This window comes from Gorilla gorilla, chromosome 16, assembly GCF_029281585.2.
Source record: "Gorilla gorilla gorilla isolate KB3781 chromosome 16, NHGRI_mGorGor1-v2.1_pri, whole genome shotgun sequence".
In the NCBI taxonomy this organism is placed as follows: domain Eukaryota; kingdom Metazoa; phylum Chordata; class Mammalia; order Primates; family Hominidae; genus Gorilla; species Gorilla gorilla.
In genome coordinates, this window is record NC_073240.2 from 33,599,103 (window position 1) to 33,625,477 (window position 26,375).

The 26,375-nt window shown below is 39.6% G+C and overlaps 1 protein-coding gene across 6 annotated transcripts in view; it reads right to left on the bottom strand.

Moving 5' to 3' along the window:
* Window positions 1–2,605: 2,605 nt before the first annotated feature.
* Window positions 2,606–26,375, bottom strand: part of FMN1 (formin 1) — a 423,460-nt gene continuing 399,690 nt past the window's right edge. For 3 of the 6 annotated variants that reach the window (XM_031002405.3, XM_055363225.2, XM_031002406.3), the window contains 2 exons: window positions 7,005–7,089; window positions 2,606–4,523 (listed from right to left, as the gene is read on the bottom strand). In XM_031002405.3, coding sequence (XP_030858265.3) covers window positions 4,479–4,523; window positions 7,005–7,089 — 130 coding nt within the window. In that variant the 3' untranslated portion in view covers window positions 2,606–4,478. Of the gene's footprint in view, window positions 4,524–7,004; window positions 7,090–18,477; window positions 18,650–26,375 lie in introns of those variants that run through there. The other 3 variants (XM_055363227.2, XM_055363224.2, XM_055363223.2) reach the window with 1 other exon arrangement.

Consider the following 26,375-nt stretch of genomic DNA (forward strand, 5'->3'; position numbering starts at 1 on the left):
AAGGTAAAATAACTAATACAAAACAAATTTTAAAAAGCAGAAGCTTTTTCTTTCCTCTCCACCTTTTGGCCATTTTTGTTTTTATTAGGACAGACAGGATAAAAGAAAAATGAAGCTCAAATGTAACTGATGCTTCTTGTTAGCAATTTAAAAAGACCATTTAAACTATTTTATAAAATCAGATATTTAATATTTGGATCAGATATGTGGGAGGGGGGAAGGCTATATATTTTTGGACTTCTTCCTTTTTGTCATATAAAGCTCCAAATTGATTTTCTCTTTGTTGTTTTTGTGGATGGAGATAAGTACTACAAAACTGACCAATTTAGTATGTCAGGGAATGAAGAGGTTCCCCCGTCAATGTTACAGCCTGGTTCCTGGAAAAAGAGCCTGCAAGCATGCATTGCTAATTCCCATTCACACACTGACTTTGGCGCAATTTGCTGTGCTGTTGTATGCAATGATCTGCATCAATGACACTGGCCAAGGGAGAAGCAGAAACAGAAATGAGGACATATAACTTTCAAGAAAGGAAGAGTATCATTAAAATGAAAATTTCTCTGTTGCAAACATCATAGAGAAAATGTGCAATCCCAGGCCAACAGGCAAATCTTTGCCCAAAATACACATATTTCTTCTTCTACATCTCACTGTGGCCCTTAGAAAAACCGTACCAATGACTTATCTTACTGGAGGTGTTAATACTACCAACATATTTTATTCCTTCTTTCAGTTTTTCCAGTTTCTTTACCAGCAGTATCTGAACTTTTCATTTAGGAAACACCATTCTTTATGGTGCTTATGAAAACAGGAGGTGCCTGAAGGAGGCTGAGAAGAGGTTTGCAGCTCCTACTGTCCTTAATAGGGGAGGGGAGGGGAGACTGCATGCCATCTGATATTCAATTCCTCAACCATACTGGCAATTTGTTTTGGCTAGAACATTTAAAGGTGTAATAGCTCCACTGGGTTTCCTTATTCCACTTCTCAGATTTCAGAAAATCTTTCTCCATAATTCCTGAGTAGTTGCAGTGAGTGTATAGAAAGACACCATCATCAACATAAGGATTCAAAAGGCAACTGTTGGGCAGTAGGGCCATCACCTATGATCTCTGTGCCCCCACCGTCATCATAAACATCCACTTCTGCTTGGCCACACTTTTTCTTCTTTTTCCCCAGTAAGCTGCCACTTCTTGAGATAAAAGCCATACAGCACACCTCCTAACCTGGTTTTTGATACATGGGCCTGATGCTTTTTTTTTTGAAATGGAGTCTCACTGTCGCCCAGGCTGGAGTGCAGTGGTGCGATCTCAGCTAGCTGCAAGCTCCACCTCCTGGGTTCACGCCATTCTCCTGCCTCAGCCTCCCGAGTAGCTGGGACTACAGGCGCCCACCACCACGCCTGGCTAATTTTTTGTATTTTTAGTAGAGATGGGGTTTCACCGTGTCAGCCAGGATGGTCTCAGTCTCCTGACCTCATGATCTGCCCCCGCTTGGCCTCCCAAAGTGCTGGGATTATAGGCACGAGCCACCACGCCCGGCCCGGGCCTTATGCTTTTTACCTAACGTGTCTGTAGTGTAATTTATGATATGCTTTGTGTAATTTATGTAACTTATGATATTGTGTGCTCTGATGCTTATTGTCAATTGCTCATGCAAGAATCTGAACTACTGTCAAACTGTGTCCTCAGATTTAATGAATATTGTCTAAGAGGAGATAAAGTTGTTTGTAAGTTAAGGGTTCTTAGAGTTACTACTAAGTCAGGTGTGTCTGGTTAGACGCAGCATAGCAAACTGGTTACTCTCCTTTCTAGTTCAGGGAGGGCTATGCCTAGAACAGCCACTTAAAGCCTGCTGGCAGGATGTGCTTAAGCTGCCAAATGGCATCCCGATCACCTCCTCTCCAGGAAAAGTTCAGATCCTCCTGCTGCACTGAACACAAGCTCAACAGCATTTTAGAGGGATCATTTTCAAGGCCTCCAGGTTATTTTAGATGAACTTCCTTGAACAAATTGTCATTGACCTTTACTGAGCATCAATTTGAGTTAAAAATGAAGGCTGTGTCAGCAATGTGGTACATTGGTGGACTTGGGAGGGGGCATCCCAGATACATGATGCAGGGTTCAGAATAGGTGAGAATAATGAAGATTCTGCCATGGTGTCTTACAACACTAACATCATACATCAACTAGTGTGACAAAACCACTAGGTTTCCCCAACCGAGGCAGGCAAACCTTGCTTTGTAGAAATAGGTATTTTACTGCAAAGTGTTAGTCTGTTCACTAGGATGAAATCCAAAGTGGGCTGTATTTGTCTAACTCTCAAATTAAGTGTTCTCACTCATTACTCTTCAGCACTGGTTCCTGAAGGGTTACGTGGCCACAGTGGCAGCCCTGCTTACCTTCACTGATTTCTCGTAAGCATCCTATTTAGAGACCAAAGTGGACTGCAGTGACTACACCTCAAACCTCCCGCTGCTCTCACCATCAAGCCTATAAGGATTGAGACTTCTGCTGGCCCCACATAACTCAAAAGAGCTGATTTCTATGGCATGGGTAAAACTGGCACTTTTCTTGTGCGTGATAACACTAGAAGGAGCATACGATGGTTGTAAGTGGAATTAGTTTTTAATTGATCCGTTCTTTTGGTTGTCTTCAGAGTTAAGTGAAAATGAAGAGAAACTATGTAAGAAAGCAGCATAAAAAGCTTCTTGCTCACAAGCAACTTCAAGCCTTTTTAGTCATGCATGTTCCTTCTCGGCTTTTCTGTTTTGCTTGTCTCGTTCCTTCATTTTGAATTTTAAAAATCCAACCATGTTACCATATTCCTTTCAGTTGCACCAGTAGAAAAGGCGGTTAGCACCTGCATGAATATGGCTTCTGTGACTTGATTTGATCCTGACTGCAGTCTTCATTCTCGAAGCTGACATTAGATTAGGATATGGTGCTGCTTTCATTACTGGATCTATTATAGAAGCATTCCTGAGGGGCTGCTGGCTGGCAGGCATATCCTGGGAAGATGCTCAGGCACCTGGCAAGTCCAAGGGTTCTGGAAAGATGCTGGGGCAAGGGGCAGGCCACATGTGGAGGCTGGATCAGGAAGGAATTTAAGATTTCTGCTCATCTCTGGACTGTCCTCCACCAATTGGGGGAGAAAGCTCGGCCTCTTCAAGGCCTAAAAATGAGTCTTTGATTATATTGTCCATTCATCTCCAGTCCTCTTTCTTCACCCCTCACAAGATAAATTCAGAGAGGTGGCTTAAAGACAAAAGTGTCAGAGAGGTCAAAGGTGGTTTCCTTACGTGACTCAAGAGCCAGGGTCAGAAAAGAGCTGCCTATGAACAATATTCCACTTGGAAGTTTTCTATTAATGTAATTACTTTCATTTTGATGTAAGGAACCTTTTTTCTGCCCTTCAGTTTTTTTGACATTAAAGAGTCCTGCTTCATCCTACTTCACATGCCTATCAGCCAAGGTCATGAGCAGGGGCTGTGAGTTGCATTTGCTCTCCTGTCTGGAAACTGCCTCCTGGGGATGGGGGTCGTCCAGCTGCACAGTCACAGCACATAACGTAGAACTCAGCTGCGTATCAACACAACATTGCCCATTCACGAACGGTCCAAAATGTAAAAGGTGCTCTGCCGCTGGGTCTCTTGTCCAAGCACACCCAAGGCTGTGCTTGCTCAGGTATTACATTTTCTCCTGGGAGTTGGGGTGCAGAATCTCTGCTGGCCCAGAAAAACCACAAAGGACCGATGTAAAAACAAGAATGGGCCTCACTTAACAACTGATGTCAACTCCTTGCATGGTAACTTGTTCTCCAGGATGAAGTTTATGGCTATTTGTCTCCCTCTCTCCACCCAGGTACGATTCTGTTTTTTCTCCTTTTCATCACATAAACCATAACAACAAAAAATAATTTTTCTAGTCTGGATAATACATGTTCTTGGACCTCTTCAAGAATAGTTTTGGTGAGTTGCAACATTATTGGAGAGAAAGATGCTGCAGGATTTTGCTGCAACAGGATCAAAACTAAGACCAATAATCAAAACAGCAGTGTGTAAAGACAAAGACTTGAACTCTCCCAAGGCAACTGTCCTCAATGATCCTTTCTCTCTTCTGTGACAATGTGACATATATCAAGCTTTGGTTATAAAGCTGGAAATATCAGCTTTTAAAAAAATTTTGGAAACATTTTGGTATTTCTTCTGCTCTTGGAGTGGACTTTGGGCTTCGACAAGAAACAGTCATCAAATATTTCTGCAATGTTCCCTTAAATAGTTTTCCATTGTTCCTGCGGCTTAATGAGGGACTTCTTAAAGAAGGCATGGGGCACTCTCTGCAGATGACCTCAGAAAGAGATGAGCAAAAACAAACATTTAGTGACACATCTTTCAAGAACGTCCTGCAACCCTGTGGTCACAAAGAGTATGCGTGCAAGGTCCTCCATCTCCAGTGCCATCATTTCCATGTGTCTTCATCTTAGTTAGTGGTCACACTGGCTTCCTTCTGACGCAGTCTTTCTTTCTGTTAAGGAAAAAAAAAAATGAATGTATCATTTCTTTCATCTTTCTCAAGTTTTGATACATTTCTCAAATTTTGGTCTAGAATGCCGAGTTTCCGGAATTGTGCCAAATGGCCTAGAAATGAGAGTACCTCTACTGCTTTCCCTAAGCTCTTAGTTATCTGCCCCTCCCTACCTATCACCCTTACTCCCCAGAAAAACAAACAAGAAATCAATAACCAGCCAATCTACCAACTACATCCATCTAAAACACGGGCCTTTACCATGCCAGGGTGGTCTTTTCTGTTCTCTTCTTTTGTGACAAAGACCCTAACTTTGTAGTGTTACTCAAGGACCCCTTCCGTCCCTACCTCTGGCTCATTGATGGAATTAGAGAATGCCCAAGAAGATATGAAAAAAAATTTACTATTTCCAATGATCAATTTGGCAGAACTCAACAAAAGCCATGCAAAATGGGAGATGACCAGATTTAGTCTCTGCAGAATGGCAGAAGTTCCTGATTTGCCATGGATGTTATGCTCTTCATTCACTGAGCTTCCTCCTCAGGGACTGCCTTCTAAAGGGAAGGACATGGACATCTGCTGAGAAGATGTAAAAATACACAGGAGCACACTACACAGAAACATGGACCCCCATGGTATCTGCGACACTAGGGAAGCACACACATCAGTATGGTAAGGATGGTGTGCCTGTTCTGGGAGGAGGGTAAATAGAAGGCTAAAATGGAAAAGGGAGAAGTATACTCTTTTGGAATGAGCAGATGCAGAGAGAAGCCTTTGAGAATGGATCCTTAGCTGCTTATGAGCTATGAGATATGATGTTGCAGTGAATTACTAAATTGGCCTAGATATAAACTTAAGTTGATGATTTTTCGACACCCATCCTAAATTTGGACCCCATCCCTAACTTGCGAAATTGAATCAGGAATCAGTTTACAAGCTCTTCCCTGATTTCCACCCACCCACCCACACAGACAATAAAATAAGCAGCCCCAACAAGCCCAGGATCACAACTGGGAGCTTGCTCACAAGGGAGGTTGTAAACCCACTGTTTCCCTTTTGTCTATATGGCTGACCCCATTCTCTCTGCCTTGGGGGAATAAGCTTGGCTGTAAAAGTCTGGATAGAAGCCCAAATAAAAGGTCTGAGGAAGAGGGAGAGGCTCATGAAGGAGGAAGATAAAAATCAGGGTTCAGCCGACTGCCACTGAAAATCATACAAATGAATGTCATAAATATACCATCAAACGGGTACAAAGGACATGTCCGGTTAGGTAGGGGCCATGTGCTCAACCATGGCTTTCCCCGACCAAAAAGTATAGCCCAGACTTCTCCATTTCTCATTCATCAACCTCATGCAACATTCATTTAGCTGCTCATGGGGTTGTTGGGAGAAACATTATGGTCAATCAACACAAATAATCTCACTTTATAACTTAGAACCCATTTAGATTTTCAAAGGATTTGAAGCATCCAGCAAAAAGGTACTAATAATCTAAAAGGATAAAGTAAGTAGTTGTGGGACATCAGGGCCCAGAGAGGACAGAGTTTGAAAAATCCGAGAGAGGAGGGTGATACTTCCACTTCCCACTCATTGCCATTCCCCATTGCAGGGTCAATCAAAGAAGCTGAAATTCACAGCAACAAGAAAAACAACTAATATTTATTGAGCTCTTATTATGTGTTAGGCATTTTACATGTAGTCTTTTCTCAGTTTTCTCAAAATAACCCCAAAGAAAAAGTAGTATGTTCTTTTCATGGAAGAGAAAGAAACAAAGTAACTTCACTAAGGTTTTACAACTATTTAAGTGGCAGAGCTGTGATCTGAACCCAGGCCATTTCATTCTCAGCATCCTGGGATCCTAACCATGTAGCTATTCTGACTATTGTCCGTAACACCTAGGTGGAGATTCATTGTGATCTCTACTGAAAACTGGACTTTGGAGGACAACGCAATCTCAAATCTAGGAAGGCTGGGGAGACTGCTGGTTTCCAGCACAGGGAGAGATGTCAGGAGACCCAGAATCTGGTCCTAGCTTTTGTTATCCACTTGCCAAGTGACCCTGGGTAGGCTGTATCTTTCTGCACTTCAAATTTTCCAACTATCAAAATAGGAGAATCCCTGCCTCTTTCTTTAATGGGGAAAAGGAACTGAAGAGAATGAATATATTTAAACATTTTGAGAAAAAGATACTTTGAGATAAGGGTGACTGTATTGCGGGTAGGGTGTGGAAGGATGTAAAATGGTAAGTGACTAAATTTGGTTTATCAGAAATGACCTATGTTGAGTTTACAGGAAAAACATATAAAGCTTTGTTTCGTACCTCCACCCACACATACTTTTTTTTTTTTTTTTAACCATATGCTACTCTGGGATGGGAACTGAGAATCTGGATACTACGTTTCATCTCTGAGCTTTAGCCCTTCCTGGGCGCACCTCAATTTTCATGACAATCGTTAGATTATGTTGAAAAATATATCTCACCAGGCTAGCAGTGGGATTGATTTTCTTTGTCTCCACTTTCTTCTCTGAAGTCAACTTGCTGACTGATTCCTGAGCCATTTTCAATCTGAAATGGAAATAGGGAAAAGACAGGGGAGAGAGGGAAAAGGAAAGAAGAAAAGAGTTAAGGCAGGTTAAACATAAACCCAAATGCTTTCGAATTAATCCATCAGCAATTTGAAAGTACTGAAATGTTTTTTCAATGCTTGTTATTAAATTCAAATCCTAATTAGGTGGGAAGGCTTCTCTGCTTTATCAAAACTTAATTTTCTTCACCAGCTGAAGCCTGTTTTTGTGAACAATGTGGTAGTTTCTGATGGATGGAGTACTATGTGCACAGAGCATCATTTACTTCAGTGTTATCTGGCTTGTGATCCACTTAGCAGATAATGAGATGATTTTGAAGAATGAAGTTCTGAGGAAATGTGAAACTACAAATACTAAAATTCACCAATTCACATCAATTAAGATGTGATAACCTATAGAATGGGAAAAAAGATAACCTACGGAATGGGAAAATATAAATATATATATTTTTCATTCTGTAGGTTTTTTCCCATTCAAAAAAATATATTTATATATTTATACATTATGTACAATATATAACGCACTGATATATCATGTACAATATATAACGCACTGATATATCATGTACAATATATAACGCACTGATATATCATGTACAATATATAACGCACTGATATATCATGTACAATATATAAGGCACTGATATATCATGTACAATATATAAGGCACTGATATATCATGTACAATATATAACGCACTGATATATCATGTACAATATATAACGCACTTATATATCATGTACAATATATAACGCACTTATATATCATGTACAATATATAACGCACTTATATATCATGTACAATATATAACGCACTTATATATCATGTACAATATATAATGCACTTATATATCATGTACAATATATAACGCATTATATTATGTACAATATATAACGCATTTATATATTATGTATAATATAGAATATTTATTTATATATTATGTATAATATAGAATACATTTATTTATATATTATATAATACATTTATTTATTATATATAATACATTTATTTATATATTATATATAATACATATATGTATAATATAGAAATATATATATATTTTTTGAGACAGAGTCTTGCTCTGTTGCCCAGGCTGGAGTGCAGTGATGTGATCTCAGCTCACTGCAACCTCCACCTCCAGAATGGGAAAAATATTTTAAAATCATATACCTGATAGAGACTTGTGTCTGGAACACATAAAGAACTCTTACAATTCAAATAAGAAGACAAATTATACCCCCTCCTCTAAAAATGGACAAGGGATTTGAATAGACATTTCTCCAAAGCTGACATAACACATGGTCAATAAGCACGTAAAAAGATGCTCAACATCATTAGTCATCAGAAAATGCAAATCAAAACCACAATGGGCTACCACTTCACATCCACTAGGATGGCTAGAATCAGAAAGAAAGACAGTAACAAGTACTAGAGATGAAGATGTGAAGAAATTGGAACCCTTATACACTATTGATGTGATTGTAGAATTACACAGTTGCTTTGGAAAACAGTTTGGCAGTTTTCCAAAACGTTAAGCACAGAATTACCATATGACCCAGCAATTCCACTGCTAGGTACATAAATATATCTCTAAGAAAATTGAAAAGATGTCTATATAAAAATTTGCATATGAATGTTTATAGAACCATTATTTATAGTAATCAAGAGTAGAAGCAACCAAATTTCCATCACCTGATGGATAAATTAAATGTGGTATATCCATACAATGGAATATTACTGAGCCATAAAAGGAATGAATTTGCTGATACATGCTACAACATGGATGTACCTCAAAAACATTGTGCTAAGTGAAAGAAGCCAATCACAAAAACACATGACTCTATTTATCTGAAATGTTCAGAATAGGCAAATCCATACAGAGAGTAGGTTAGCAAAACTATGGGTTTCCCCATGCTGGGGAAAATGGGGAGTTATTGCTAACCAGTCAAAGATTTCCTCTAAAATCAGATAGAGGTAATGGTTGTAGACCCTTGTGAATGTACTAAAAACCACTGTGTAGTGAAGTGATACTAATGTGTATGGAACTGTACACTTTAAAAGGGTGAATTTTACAATATGTAAATTCTATCTCAATACAACTTATTAAAAATTCATTAATTCAGCATGATAGTATTTCTTACCCATCAGGTTGGCAAATGTAAATAATTAGACAATATTAACTGTTTGTGAGGATGTAGGGGAATGGGAAGTGCCACACAGTGCACTAAGGAGAAGAAATTGGTCTAGCTGGGTTTGGCAGTATCAAGTAAAACTGAAAGCATGTACACTCTACGAGCCATCAAGTTTTCTTGTAGGGAGATACCAAAAAGAATTATAAACAGACACAGAGCTTTCACTGTGGCAATATATGCAATCAAGAAAAACTGCAGACAACCTAATGAATAGGTTCAACGGGGTGATATATGAGAATAGCAAATAACAACTAAGATTTACTGGGTACTTAATCTGTACCAGGTGCTGTTCTACCTACTGTATTTGAATTAAACTTAATTTTCACAACTCTGTGAGATAGGAACTTCTACTATTCCCATTTCATAGGTCTTAACCAGCATGCAATGTGCAATGCTGCTTATGTACTGTATTCATTCAACAGAATAGGGTATAACAGTGAGAAGGAATGAACTAGATCTACGAATTCAAAAATCACAGGAATCAGAGGCATGATATCGAGAGAGTGAAGAATCCTGCAGTGATACAGTGAATCGTCCATCTGTGATGATGGTCAAGAGCTCAGGCTCCAAAGCCTGATTGCAGAATTAATTCTCAGCCCTATCACTTATTGTGTGACCCTGCACAAGGGAACTGTGTGCCTTATTTCCTAAAAAACATGACAGTAATAGTGCATGCTACATAGGATCAATAAGAGGACTGAGACAGTGTCAGAAGCATGTGAACCAGAGCAACTCCATCTTCAGTAGAAGCTGGGTAAAATGAGGCTGGAACCTTTTGGGCTGCATTTCCAGATGGCTAAGGCGTTGTAAGACACAGGAAGAGACAGGAGGTCAGCACAAGATGCAGGTCATAAAGGCCTTGCTGATAAAATAGGTTGCAGTAAAGAAGCCGGCCACAACTCTCCAAAACCAAGATGGCCACCTAGTGACCTCTGGTCGTCCTCACTGCTACACTCCCATTAGCGCCAGGACAGTTTACAAATGTCATGGCAATAGTCAGGAAGTTACCCTGTATGGTCTTAAAAAGGGGAGGCATGAATAATCTATCCCTTATTTAGCATGCCATCAAAAAATAACCATAAAAGTGGGCAGCCAGCAGCTCTCAAGGCTGTTCTGCCTATGGAGTAGCCATTCTTTCATTCCTTTACTTTCCTGATAAACTTGCTTTCCCTGTACTCTACAGACTCACCCTGTATCCTTTCTTGTGTGAGATCCAAGAACCCTCTTTTGGGGTCTGGATTGGGACCACTTTCCTGTAACATCTTTCTGGCAACCACAGAAGGGACTATAGTGAGGAAACCCCTGACCCAAAGGCTAGCTTTGGGTAACCGGTGGGGTCCTGTAACAGCGGTGCAGCTCCAGGCAGGTGGTAATGGCAGAATAAATGTAAGCTGCTATTTTTACTTTGCATGCAGTATGCTACATTGTGCGTATAATTTTAAGTTGAACCCATACATACAAACATCCATCTGTATTTATATATGGATACACACATATAAAAGTATTCAAAATAGACTAGAAAGATACTCAATAATTTCATGATAGAGGTTATTGCTAGAAAGATCTGGGAAGAGAATGACACTGGCAATAATATGCCAAGTAGAATTTCATTTTATCTGTAATACTTCATTTTTAAACTTAAAATCTTAAAGAATATATGATGAATGTTAATAGTTATAATTCTAGGTAGTGGGAATATGCGTGTGATATGTTATCTTCTATATTTTTATTTTTAAAATTTCTTCAAAAAATCTTCAAAATAGTAAATACTTAAAGATCTATCAACTCAGACATTTAAAAAATATGCTTTTTCTTCCATGTTTCAAATAAAAATATCTTACTTAATATTAATCACATACTTGTTGGCATCTATAAGTGGCTGAGTAGCTTAGCTCTTTATTTAGCTAATGTTATACAATTTGCTTAAAACACACATTTAGTAATCCCATCTCCCTGCCCACATGCACACGTTAGTTACAATGAATTCAACATTCTTACTTGTGCACTGGACAATCAATTAATTCTACTGTTGCAGTGTGAAAGCAGCCATCTGAAAAATACATCAACGACCGGGCTATGCTATGTTCTGATAGATTTTATTGACAAATACTGGTAGTGGGCCAGATCCGGCTCATAGGCTGTAGTCTGCCAATTCCTGGACTGTATCATAGGATTCAAAATCTTATGCTTTTGGATTGGCAATATAATCTCCCCGTTATAAACCTAGTTTACTTATCTTACCTTTTCAGACCCAGATCTGTTGTTGTATTCGTAGTATGCTGGTTTAATTAGCTGAGTATCCTTGGATAAGTCATGTAACCCCCAAACCTCAATTTCCTCCTCTCTTTAAAGTGTGAATAATACCACACCTAACAACACTGTTGCTATAAAAATTAAAGAAAATACTATATGTGATTACTGATCAAGCATCTTTTCCTTAACCTCACTCCACGTGTTCCATGACCCACCCAAACGACTTACATTCTTTGTACATGGCTTTTTCTCACCTTTGCATCTTGCTTTTACTGTTCCCTCAATGACGGTCTGAGTCACTTCCATGCATTCAAATTCTTCCCATTCTTCTATTTACAGCTTAAGTGTCAAAGTCACGAAAGCTTCCTTCATCTCTCTTAGCCAGAAGTAATTGCTCTTTTCTTAAGTGACAAAGCACTTTGTGCCTCTCTTAAGGTACTTAAGGCATTTCATCTTAGAACTCAGTAGGTGTCTTATTTTTCTTAAACCATTGGAATGACTTGAGGACAACGAGCAGGATTTATCCATATTTGGGACCTCTCCTTGTTCCTTTACCCAGCACTGTACCATGCTCAAGTCAGTTCTTAGTATCTACGTGACAAATGACATGCATTGATAACTTTTGTTTTTCTGCCTTAAACAGTTTAAATGTTTAGTAAATAGTTATAAAATGATTGCTTTTTGCATTTATCCTTGGGAAAAAACTATAAAAACATTTAGAAGTGTAGTTCCAGTTACTGATCAGCTGATTAAGTCTTAAATAAGGAAAAAGAAAAGATACTCAAGGCCACCCAAATGTGCTAAATATTTACACATGTCATCTTATGTTATAGATTCCAAGATACTTAAAAGTATCCACATTACTTTGCCCACAAGGAGACTAAGACTCAGTGAGGTTATGTAACTTTGTCCCAAGTCTGGAATTTATTTCTCCCACTTAGGAGGTAAGGGCTTTTTGCATTTAATCAAAGAAAATTTGCTGGGTAGACACTTTCTAGCTGCATACACGCTCAACCCCCTCGTTGTTTGTGGACTTGTTTTTGTTTCTGGCCTAAATGTTGGCTCTAATGTCCATCAGTAGATGACTGGACAAAGAAAATGTGGATCACATACACCATGAAATACTATGCAGTCATAAAAAGAATGAAATCACGTCCATTGCAGCAACATAGATGGAGCTGCAGATCATTATCCTAAGTGAATAACTCAGAAAGAGAAAATCAAATACTGCATGGTCTCACTTATAAGTGGGAGCTAGACAGTGGTTACACATGGACATATAGAGGGAAATAACAGACGCTGGGGGTGGGGAGAGTGGGAAGACAGTAAGGGTCAACAAATAATCTACTGGGTACAAGGTTCACTCTTCGGGTGATGGATACAGTAGAAGCCCAAACCCTGCCACTATGAAATATATCCGTGTAACAAACCTGCACAAATCCATGTACCTCCTGAATTGATAAAAATAAAAAAAAAATAAAGGTTATATGGCAATCCTTACAAAAGAATTTGGAAATATAGGAAAAAAACAAACAAACATATCAGAGAAAGAAAATATATATTCTCAATTCATAAATGTCTCAGTAAAATTTTTGAAAACTTTATCTTTTCCTCTTTCTCATTATCATGCATATGCTCCCTAAGGAGTTATTGGGAGCCCCAGTAAATACCAAGTGCTGGCAAAGTCTACTGAGGAAAGACACAAGTATAAGATGGGAAAGTGAGTCATGTCCTCTGATGTTCTTGCCTAGTCTTGACTCTGTAGAAGTTGACTGTAACCTGGCCGGGTGTGGTGGCTCACGCCTGTAATCCCAGCACTTTGGGAGGCCGAGGTGAGTGGATCATGAGGTCAGATCGAAACCATCCTGGCTAACACAGTGAATCCCCGTCTCGACTAAAAATACAAAAAATTAGCCAGATGTGGTGGTGGGCGCCTGTAGTCCCAGCTACTCAGGAGGCTGAGGCAGGAGAATGGCGTGAACCCAGGGGGCGGAGCTTGCAGTGAGCTGAGATTGTGCCACTGCACTCCAGCCTGGGCGACAGAGCCAGACTCTGTCTCAAAAAAAAAAAAAAAAAAAGTAGTTGAAGTGGCATGGCTTTCCATTTAGAGATTGAGGCTCCCCACTGTTATAGCCTCATCTTTTGGGAAAGCCTATGGGCATACTGTGGGCTTTCTACAGGTTAGAGGCATACGGCTGTAGCTAAATCAAGTCAATTTTCAGAATCTAGCCATCTGTGAGACTAAGGAAGTACCAAGTCTTTATTCTTTTGACATTCAGTATTTCACTGGTTTGTGTTGTACAAGGCAGAAGATACTGAAATCATTATGAAGTTTGTAATAACACAAGTGCTTTTATTTTTGACCACAGGGATTGAGCACACCAGCCAATCAAGAGATAAATGAGATATGGAGGAAATGGGGCAGATAAGAGTGTTCAGGCTGCTTTACACTCCTTTTCACTACTGGAAAATCCAACAGTTTGGAGCAGTGTTTGTAAACTATTTTTCAAAGAGCTTTAACCTTCAACAAAGGTGTTTCAGGGAGAAGAGGCAGAATTAGGGGATCCTCCAGATGCCAATGTTGGCAAGCTCTGCTTCAGTTAGAAAAGCTTTACTTTGTTTTATACATTGACGATTTATGTATGTTTTTAGACAAAAAAAGGTCTTTTTTTTTTTAACAGAACTTTTTGAAGCTCCTAGGGGAAAAAACAAAACAAAACAAAACAAACCTTCCTCTTCAGGAGAAAGACAACAGAAGCCAACAGAAAGCTTCTTCCTAAAGAACTGTCTATGAATATCTTAGAGGTAGACAACTGATTTAAGAAGACAAGGGGATGATTCTTCTGACAGCCATAACCACAAGATTTCAGATTTTGGGATCCAGTAAATCATCAAATCTACAAAAATCACAACATGGCCAGCTTTCCCACTCTCTTCCGCTTGTTACTTTCCAGATAAGTTCTAAGCCTGTGAGATCACCAGTGTCTGGCAAATACAGACAGGCACAGTGGGGACAGATCCAGATGAACCAGACTGTGGAAATAAGTGGGGCACCCATTTATTTCCCTCTCATAAAGGCAGAGATTGCCTCACATTTCATTATGATTCATTTTATTTATGGTCTTTTCTGGAATTTTGCTTGAGTTCCCTGATTTCTGCCCTATGCAACTTTCCAATATCTATTTGCCTCCTTTGCTTTTAATAGCTTCAGAATGAAAATTAAATAGAGCTATCTTATTACACCTTGCCTATGGCTTCTCCCAACTTAATTCTGTGACTGCAATTAACTTTTTTTGGAGGGGGGTTCATCTGCTCATCCTCGTTTCCTTTCTTTCCCATTCAACGTATCTGTGTGAACTGTAACAAGACTGTCAACCTGTTAACTTTTGAGTAACTCTTAAGTATGATGCTAGGGGTGTGTGTGTGTGTGTGTGTATACATATGTGTGTGTGTGTATGTGTGTGTATACATATATATATATATATTTTTTTTTTTTGGTAGAGATGAGGTTTCACCATGGTGCCCAGGCTGGTCTCAAACTCCTGAACTCAAGCAATCCACCTGCCTCGGCCTCCCAAAGTATTAGGATTACAGATGTAAGCCACCAAGCCCAGCCAAAGGCTAAGTTATATTTATAATGAAAAAAAGGAATTTAGGCTGATGACTGGCGTCTGGACACCACAGGTCTCAAATCATGGTTCAGGTTGGGGTTTACACTCTAACCTATGGAATTAATTTTAGTGTTTAAAAATAGGTAACTGGCCCCTGAAAATTAGCGTTATCTTTTAAACACCTATAGGTGATATGTTAGAAATTCTCCTAAATAATATGATTGGTTCATTTCGGTCAGTACAGAAAATACAATCTGGTAATATTATCAGGGCATTTTTGTTAATACATAACTTGCTTTTGTATTGTAGACAACAGGACCAAGAAGTGACTTCAGGAGCAGAGGAATAAACTTTTGGCCTCTAGTGCTACTAGCTTTAAAAAGAAAGCCCTACCAGCTACCTAGTACAGTGTGACTAAAATTAATCACCGCTCGACTCAGATCATGTATGTTTCTTCATCCAAGCCATTAAAAGTTAATGGCTTTGGAAATATTGGCAGACAAAGGCAAAGAAAAGAGACACATTGAGGGAATATGGTTCATGAAAGGCATCTTGGGAAACACATGAGATCTGACCAGCTATAATATGAATCTCTTTAAAAAAAGATTTTAATATCACTCGTTGCGAAAGAAGATAAAAATGGTCTAAAAAATGGATACGGTATGCTCTGTGTGCCAACAGGTAATGTGCCTTTAAGTCAGCATGCCACAGGAAATGTCCACGTTCCCTAAAAAGTAGGATGATAAAAACTGAAGGTCCAAGCTGCTGCACCACTGGACTTACCCTAAATGTAAAGACAGGAGTTCAGAATCTCTCTAATAAATGCAAGAGCTCTTCATTCTCATGACTGTTCAGAAATACATGGACGAACATGATAAACAAAGGAACATGCAAAAAACACATTTTTACCACTGGCTCAGTCAATTCTGGCCTATGGTCCTTTGGAATGGTGAATAAGGTTTCTGTGGTATAGAAAAGGTATTGGCCCTCACTGTAGATCACACCTGTAAAATAAATGACTCACCGGTCTGACTACCCAATATAGCTTTGCTCTACCAGTCATTACCAGGGACAGCTTCTATGAGCAAATAATGACACTCTTATGGTCTCCCTTCAGAAGAAAAAGTCAGAAAAGGGGTATATAGAGCTTCAAGGATGAAATACAAAAAGGAGTGAATATTCACTCCTTTGCCATGATCTCCTTGCAGCTTTGAACTAAGTCACATCAGGCCAAGGCACAAGGAATAGCATATAGACTTTGGGGCATCAGGGAAATGGCTTCCTTGCCTCAGAAAGCTCAATATCACATGGTTTATGGCATTTTGAATAGAGAAGATTGAGGGCAACGTTTTGATCTTTTTCTCATTAGGCTTACCTGAAACATAGATGGTATTAACGCCATAAGGGCTGTTTTAAATATGCTTTCAGAGGGATATGGCTGTGTCCAGCCATCCCTCCAACCACTGCCTGGTGGCCTGAACATCAGAAGTAAGGCTCTGTCCACTCTATATAGTTTGTTCAGGTCTTTTGATACTCCTCAAGTCTATACAAGGTACAGCCCCCAGTTCACAGAGTGAAATTGTTTCTCCAGGCGAAAACGGACCAATGTCCAACTCTGATTCTAAATAAGTGAGATCGTAGAGACCTGACCAGGGCTGTGAGGATCACTCTCATTTCTATCCATCTTGACAACAGTCACTCACGAGGCATTTCTGAATTCCTGACATAACTATCGCACGAGGTTAACTGCTATAAAAGTCAATGAAATAAGTAAAGTCACTCCCTACTGTAAGAAAAAAAAACAACAACAAACTCATTAATTTCTCAGTTTAAAGGGAAATTTTTTCCTTGCTGCAGCAGCTGATGAAAACATCATTGACTAGGCTATGTGGAATGTTTCCAAACGGTAGAAAAATAAAACTAAGAGAAAAGAGCCAATAACAGTAAGAAAGAATGGGTAACCCCAAGTTCATTTATCCCAGGCAGGCCAACAGGGCCACATACTTAGACAGACACACTCTTCCATGCTCATTTTCTCTTCAGAGTCTGACCTTCGGCCCTGACCACTCTGGCACCAACCACCCCTGTGCCTCCCAGGTCAGTTTCACTAGCAGCCATGATAAAACAGACCAGCAGGAAAGTAAGACCAGCAGAAAGTAATCTTAGGCTTAGCTCCTAACACACCAGAATTTAGCCTTTAAAAGTTATTCCAGTTGGGCATGGTGGCTCACACCTGTAATTCCAGTGCTTTGGGAGGCTGAGGCAGGAGGACTGCTTGAGGCTAGGAGTTCAAGGCCAGCCTGGGCAACATAGCAAGACCCTCTCAACTAAAAAATGCTTTTTAAAAAATGAGTTGAGCATGATGATGTGTGTCTGTAGTCCTAACTAGTCAAGAGGCTGAGGCAGGAGGATCACTTGATCCCAGGAATTGGAGGTTACTATGATGACACCACTGCATTCTAGCCCGGGCAAAAGAGTGAGACCTTGTCTCTTAAAAAAAAAAAAAAAAAGTTATTCCATGATAAATTAGCATATCACTTCTACTTTGTCCAATTGTGTACTTTGTTAAATCTAAATCTGACAATTTTCCCTACTCTATTCCTAAGATATTTTCCTATTTAAAAGTAAAAAACTTCTCTTAGAGACTGCATGCATTTCACCAGCTACACAGATCAGCCACTTCATAGTTTTTGTGAGCTATCACTTGTAGTATCCAAACATACTTTGACTTCAAGTGATTAATTGCAGAACAAAGGCCTCTTCCGTTTGCTGAGCTTCTCCCCCAGGCCACAGGGGAGTTGAAGTTGGGGAGCCCTGGACTTGCCCTGGAATGCATGATCAGTTAAAGCCAATCACTCTGCACTTAGTAGACATAACACCCAGAGCCGACCCGGCGATTTAGGTGCAGAGTGAAAGGTAACAGCATCTCATTCATTTCCTCATTTAGGGAGAGTAGTCTGGGAGACAGTTTGAAAACTGAAATCAGCCCTGTGTCATAAATTTGCAAATTTAATTGAAATGCATCAGTCTTTGGAAGACATTTCCAATCCCGATAATGAAGACATGCATGTGCTAGCAGATGCAAGCTCCCCCTTTTGGTTTTGAAACCTCTACCACCTACCGAGTCTCACCAAAAACTAGCACTGAGAGCCTGTTTGCATGGGTGACTGGAACAAAAGGGTGAGGAAACAGGGAAGATTGTCTGGAGTAGGGAGTCTCTCTGGCGCCCCTCAAATCATTCTACCCAGGCAGCCCCCTGTTGCATCTCTGCCCAAGGCAGGAGCTGTCAGGAGTCCCACAGATAAGTAATTTAGAAATATTCTAGGCTGAATGAAGGAGACATACTTTAGGTTTCCATTGTTCTCTGCCAAGCTAGGGAAATGGAGTGCGGATAGATGCTCTCTAAGGTTTTGATTTGAGCTCCAAAGAGGTTTGAGTCTTGGCATAGCCATGAATCCAAAGGATCTCCACTTCCTTCTTTTTTTCTAAACAAATTGAAAGTAATACAGTCAAGAACAGAGCTGGCGATTGTTTTATTCCATTAACTTATCTTTCTTGTTCTGAACATGTCTATTCTCTTTAACAAAGCTATTAAGATTTTAGATTCTTGGGCAAAAGCAACCCATATGGGATACATTTAGGGACTTCTACCACCAAAACCCAAATAAACAAGATTTTTCATCTATCAGCAGCAGACAGCAAATCTTGCAATCAATTTCAACATGGCAAAAGGAAACACAATGATTATTTATTTGTTCAACAAATATTAACTCAGCATCTACTATATATAAGGAAAAACAAGGTGCTACAGAGAAAACAAAGTGGTACAAGACATTGTAATTATCTTCTAGGGGCCTATGATTTATCTAAAAGAGAAAGTGCCTATAACCAAATGAATAAAAAACCAAATCATTAAATGCCAAAATTGAAGATACAGTAAACCCCCAAAATTCTGGAGGTAAGATAGCTCACACAGATTGGAGAAAGCTTCATGAAGGACACCGTATGTGATCATTAAATTTTTCCAGAATAGAGTTTCATAGTCTGTATATCACTTGAGACATAACATTTTTAAATTATACCTTTATGTAAATATTATAGTAGTTTTAAAGTAGAGTCACACACTGCATAATGACATTCGGCCAAAGACAGACCTCATATATGATGGTGGTCCCATAAGGTTATAATGGAGCTCAAAAATTCCTATTGCCTAGTGAAGTCATAGCCACCATAATGTTGTGGCACAACTACTTTATTATAAAAATAAATTTAGTGTAGCCTAAATGTACAGTGTTTATTACATCTACAGTAGGGTACAGTAATATTCTAGGCCTTCAGATTCACCCACCACTGACTCACTGACTCACCCAGAGCAATTTCCAATCCTGCAACCTCCATTCATGGTTAAGTGCCCTACACAGGTGTACCATTTTCTATCTTTTATACTATATTTTTACTGTACCTTTTCTGTGTTTAGATATGTTTAGATACACAAATACCATTGTGTTACAATTATATTCAGTACAGTAACCTGCCGTACAGGTTTGTAGCCTAAGAACACTAGGTTATGCCATATAGCCTAAGTGTGAAGTAGGCTACACCATCTAGGTTTGTGTAAGTACACTCTATAATGTTTGCACAATGATGAAATCACCTAACAATGTGTTTCTCACAATGTATCCCGCTAGTTAAGTGACACATGATTCTACGTGTTTAAATTAAGTGCTGCAAATTTATATTATAGGAATGTGCAAATACACAAGAGACTGGAGTAGACCAAGCACTCAAAGAAGGAAGCACAGAAAAGAAGGCAGTTAGGCTGATCCCAGGAATAACACTGCATGATTCCTCCAAAAGCATGTTGAGTCACCCAGGTCCGCCTGTTTATGTCTATGTAGCCAAATTCATCTGCTGTCAATGCCCAGCTCATTTTCTACTTAAAATCACAGGAAGTCAGGGTTGGAAGAGAACTGCAAGACCACCTGAGCCCAGGAGTTTCTAAACTTGGCTGAAGGATCACTAGGAAGGTGTCAATCTCTGATCTCCAAAGCCTACCTGGTACATGTAAACAAGAGGATGGTGAAGCCAAGGCATTTATTAAGGAAACTAAACACAATATGTGTTCTTGCTCTGCCATCTCTGTGGGGAGTTTCTAAAACCACAGATTTCTAGACTCTACACTCTGGTATTCTGATTCAGTGGATCTGTTTACATTTTTACAATGACCTCCAGGCGACTTGGGAGATCTGCCAGGTTTGGGAGCTGCTGATCTCTAACACTGCCCCACTGGCTTCTGAATCTCCTCTAAAACTATCTGCTTAGGGTGGTCCTGATTATGGCTAAGTGTCTTCTCAAAGCTCCCTGTAGCTTCCACATTTCCTTTGGATCATTTCTTCCTCCAAACTCTTACACCAGCCAAGATCTTCAATGCTCTTTCAATATCCAGCTGTGCGCTGGAGAATGCACCATACAAGACACAGCAAAGAACAGGCTTGTGTCCTAGAAGTGGAAAGATACACATAAACTGCTAAAATAACAAGTTGGAATGAATTAAATACTAAAGGATCGTAAGAAGAAAATGCTGTCAGAGCCCACAGGAAAAGCTAATTCTTTTATTAAGGGAGATTTCAGAAAATTTCTACAGAACCTGGTTTCTGGAGGCAGCCCTTGAAGGACGACTCTATTTTGATCAGCAGGAAATAATGGGGGAAATGCGATATGAAGAAATTATCCAGTGAGAACACAAGGAAAGAAAGTGCAGGTGTGAGACAGTGAATGGTCATAGTAGGTGCAGGGAGGGATGAGGCTATAGGAAATGAGGCTAAAGAGTGAGTTTAGGGCAGGTTCTCAGAGGGCCATGCTATAATTTGGGAGAGAATATGAAGTTCTTGAAAGAACTCAAGCTTTAGTGTAAAAAAAAAAAAAAAGACCTAGGTTCTTATGCTCATTCTGTTTATTAATGAAACTATGACATTGAAAATTCGTTTACTCTCTCATGCTTAGCTGTGAAATAGCAATAAACCTTTTTTTTTTCTTCAGGGCTGTTGTGAGAACTTAATACATTAATAAATTAAAGTACCATCCATGGCTAATTATCTTTCCTTTATTTCATGAGCAATGGAAAACCACAGAATATGTTTAAAGAGATAACTATGATCTAACTTCTGTTTTGGAAAGATAATTGGATGCAATATTCAGGGACACTTCAAGAGGAAATAGAAAACCTCTAGGCAGAGAGAAGACTTAGAAGGATGTTTCAATAATCCAAGTGAGAGAAGATAGAGTCCTGAATTAGAGCAGAGACACCTCAAATACAGGGTAAAGAACAATCACCATTAAGGGGGCAAAACTATAAACAGTCAGAAATAGATGAAAAATAAATCTTGTAGCAGTAAAGATAATTCTCATTTCCAGCCTGCCTTTTGCTACTAGGAGGAGGATAGTGTTGCAATTGAAAGTTAGGGAGCCTAAGAGGAATAGGCCTTAGTTGAGATAGAATAATTTCCAACCGAGACATATTGAATTGCAGATGAAGGCTGGGTATACAGTTGAATGTGCAGTAGGAAATGTAGGTCTAAAACTTGGGAGGCCTTGGCAATGAGGTGATAGGTGAAGCTGTGAAAATAGTTGGGACTAACTAAACAGAGTATAGAGCAGAAAAGAGGAACACTGAGATTTACCTTGGGGAAGGCCCACACTTAAGGAACAGGAGGAACTAAGGAGGGAGATGAAGAAGGGGAGTAGTCACCTTCGCAGAGAGACCCAATATATTATCAGAGCAACGAGGCATTTCGAGATGGAGGAAACTACCATTGGTGTCAAAAACTAGCAGTGGCACACTTTGGGAGGCCGAGGCGGGCAGATCACGAGGTCAGGAGATTGAGACCATCCTGGCTAACACAGTGAAACCCAGTCTCTACTAAAAAAAAAAAAAAAAAAAAAAAAAAAATTAGCCGGGCGTGGTGGCAGACGCCTGTAGTCCCAGCTACTTGGGAGGCTGAGGCAGGAGAATGGCATGAACCCGGAAGGTGGAGCGTGTAGTGAGCCGAAATCGCGCCACTGTACTCCAGCCTGGGCGACAGAGCAAGACTCCGTCTCAAAACAAAATAAAACAAAAAAAACCCCAAAAAAACTAGCAGTGGCAAAGAGTTAGTTAGAAGGAGTCATCTGATTTCACAGTTAGGAAATGTGACACAGTCTAGTAACAATTTCAATATGCAGTTCTCCTGCTTCCTTTAGTAAAGGAAACCATGAGTCTTTAGCAGGGACATGGCTTCCCAGCTAAGCCTACATTTCCTGGTCTCCCTTGTGTATGGCCATGAGACTAAGTTCTGTCCAATGGCATAAAGTGGAAGTGATGTGTGCACCTTCCAGCTCATGCTGCTTAATATTAAAAGGAAAGGTTGTGCAGTCCCCTTCCCACTGGCAGGAACTCAGCAGCAATGGTAGCAGTAGACCTGACGTGTGCCCCCTTACACGTTGGGAATAAGGACCTTACCTTAAGGATGGCAGCCACAAAAGAGAAGAAAACTGGGTTCCTGACATCCAAACTCCTTGCATTCAGATTGTTATACACGAGGAAAATTGATTTTTCCTTTGTTTAAGCAACAGTTATTTTGGTCTCTGTTATGGCAGCCAAGACGTTATCCTTACTGAGACAGGAAGGAGCGTGTGGTACGAAAAAGGAAATAAGGAAATGAACGTAAAACATTCTTTTAAAAGAAGTTAGAAGGGAAAAGGAGACGGAATGATGCTTTCAGAGAGAGGGCCAAGAGGTGTGTATAGTTTTTTAAACCAATGATCCTATAATTCTTACAATTTTTTAGTTTATCCTCTCTCCTTATTCATGGCATATTTTTAATTTTGCAGATGTAGTTTATTACATAAATGTAAATTTATTGCTTGGGGAATAAGCAGGTTTTATTATTTGTGATTTCTTTTTTTCTTTTCTTTTTTTTTTTTTTTAAAGACAGTCTCACTCTGCTGCCCAGGCTGGAGTGCAGTGTCGCGATCTCGGCTCACTGCAACCTTCGCCTCCCAGGCTCAAGTAATTTTCCTGCCTCAGCCTCCCGAGTAGCTGGGATTACAGGTGTGCACCACCACACCCAGCCAAGTTCTGTATTTTTTACTAGAGATGAGGTTTCACCATGTTGGCCAGGCTGATCTTGAACTCCTGACCTCAGGTCATCCACCCACCTCCGCCTCCCAAAGTGCTGGGATTACAGGCATGAGCCACTACGCCCAGCTGTTCTTTGTGATTATGACAATGTTGTTTATCAGTTAGGTCTTGGGGCATTTACTGTTTGTGTATTTGCACAAAACCATTTTCAAATGTGATTTAGGAAAATTCAAAGTTTTGACAATTAATTAGGGGGTGATTGTATTATTAAGGGATTTTTAAAAATAAGCAGCTCTTTAGTGGTTAAACGAATACAAGTCATTTAACAACATAACACAGGGCAAGGAAAAGAAAATTAACACGTTACAAGTTACTGAAATTATCACGTATGTACGTCAGTAGGAAAGCAGAATTCAGTAAATAACAATTTTATTTATGGACCTTTTTCTAGGAGTAAGTTTATCATGTAAAGAAAAGAATTCCTGTAGTGTCTACACTGCAGTCAGTGGCTTGTGGATTGAGTGACAGCATCTCTAAGTCCCCAACTCTTGGTCCTAAAGTGACCTGAGCAGTAGGGAGCTCTGAGAATAGCTTTCAGGATAGCCTCACAACAGCTTTGAACTATCTTCTGTCAAGAGTACAGCAGTTCCATAATCACCCATAACAGCAGCAAGTAATAGACTTAAAACAAAAACCCTATTGGTAGGTGGCTGGGTAATAAAAAAAAACAGCCCCCCCGCCCCCAAAAGAAAAAAACAAGGTAACTATCCATTCCCCTATGGTGTAAATTATAGCTATGTGTGTAGTGACATTTCTTATTTTCATTTCACATAAAATTCACCAAACTTCTAATTCACTCATTACCTTACCCATTATGGGGTTTTTAAATGGCACTTTTAAAGTTTGCTTTGGCTCAGGGTGAATTATATGCCCAGACTTTATTCCTGGAGTCCTGACTCCCATAGGCCTTCTGTACCTTTTGCAAATTCAAAGCTCATTTTGTGGGAGGCAGTGCTTCGTGTGCATGCGCAGGCATATGTGGGGGCAGTCTTAGGATATCCTAAATGGTGGAATGTTTTGTAAGTAAGGGTCCTATCACCCAGAATAATTCAGCAGCCAAAAAAAAAAAAAAAAAGAGTAAAGAATAGCCAATAAAGGTATCAGCAAAAATTAGGTTACCTCCTTGCAGTTATGCATATACTTGGATAATCTATTGATTTAACAGGTGGAAGAAACATGTGTACCAAAAATTCATTGAATGTTTGGATATCATGAGGTACAAATACAAAAGTGCATTAAAAGGTAAAAGTGAGGCAAAGCTGCTTCTGAGGATAAAATAAACCTTGGATTATGATACATCATAAATGCAATGTTGGATACAGATGAGCAGAGAAAAAAACGTTTTGTGTACATGCTCCATAAAAAAACGTGATCTTCAAGAACAACATTAGGATCAGGCGTGGTGGCTCATGCCTGTAATCCCAGCACTTCGGGAGGCCAAGGCAGGAGGATTGTTTGAGCCCAGGAGTTTGAGACCAGCCTGGGCAACATAGTGAGACACCGTCTCTACAAAAATAAAAAAATAAAATTAGCTAGGTATGGTGATGCACACCTGTAGTCCCAGCTACTCAGTAGGCTAAGGCAGGAGGATTGCTTGAGCCCAGGAGGTCAAGGCTGCAGTAAGCTATGATTGCGTCATGGCACTCTAGCCTGAATGACTCAAAAGAAAACAAAACAAAGGCCAACATTAGTATTTTATGAGAAGAACTGGGGGTTCAGCTGAGGCAAGGTAGCTATAGATGTTTACCAATTTCAAGAGGGCAATGAAAATTCTTTCTGGCACCTAATCTCTCTCCCAACTCACCCGCAAGTCCTTGCTTGAAATATCTTCCAATATAGTACCTATAGCTCAAGGGCAAAGGTGAGGGGCACTGTGGCAGAAGTGAAACACAGAGTTCCTCAGAAAATTAGAACAGTAGTTTCTAGATTCATAGAGATTTTGAGCTAGAAGAGCTCATAGTCACCATTTAATTCCTGCTTCATCCTGATACATACATTTTACAGATGTGACAATTGGGTTCCCAGTGAATAAGTGACTGGCCCAAGATCACATAGCCAATTAATGGGGGTGGGGGGGTGGGGGGGTGAAGGGTAAAAATGCCTGTTTTCAGCTCTCTGTCTCCAGGTCTTTTTTTACACTGCTCAGCACTGCACATATTCAGAAGGGATAAGAGAAGGGACTGGGATGCTTCACTGAAAGATGAGTCCTGATACCAGGGGCAGCACGATGACTGAGTGGGTCACAGACTGCACGTCTAGAAAGTGGCGCTTCTGGATTTGTGCCTGGGCTCAGAAGTTTGCTCTTTTGCTTAAGATTGGCTTGAATGCCAAGGAAAATTGAAAGCCATTAATATACCATGACACAGTAGATTACTCTTCCAAAGATATAGTTAATCTCCAGGTAAACCATATTCCCCAGTGAAATATTGTTCCTTCTACCGAACCACAGAGTTGTGCCCTGACACCAGTTTAATAAGATTATTGTTCACTCACAAGGCACAAGAACTTAGGACATTTTTATGTGGTCATTTGTATGTTTAGAGATTATTCTGGATTTTATGAGGGGAAGCTGTTATCTTGTTATGAAGATGCATTCATCTCAATTTTGTATCAAACTAATGTGTACTCATGACAACCACCTAAGCAGGAAAAGTAAATATTCTCCACCACCTAAAATTAACCTCCAGTGGCCTAAGTAGTTTTCAACACTTCCATTTCATTTGGAAGTAGAATTTAAACAAAACAGTGTTTTCCATGAAACCTGTCCCTTTGAAAATGCTACTACTGATTCTTAATTTTTCCAATGATTTTGAGCACTTAGTTGGCCTTCCAATATATTTAAAAATTAAGTGAGTTGAATTTTTCTGATGAGATCCCAAACTAGTTTTTTTCTTTATAATTACACATTATCAGGTTATTTTGGTTATGAATTTTATTTTTTAGGATGCCCTTGTTAATGATGTTACGTTGCCTCCTGATGTTTAGTGTTGTTGGGATATATTCGGTTTCTGGGGAAAGTATAATTGAAACTA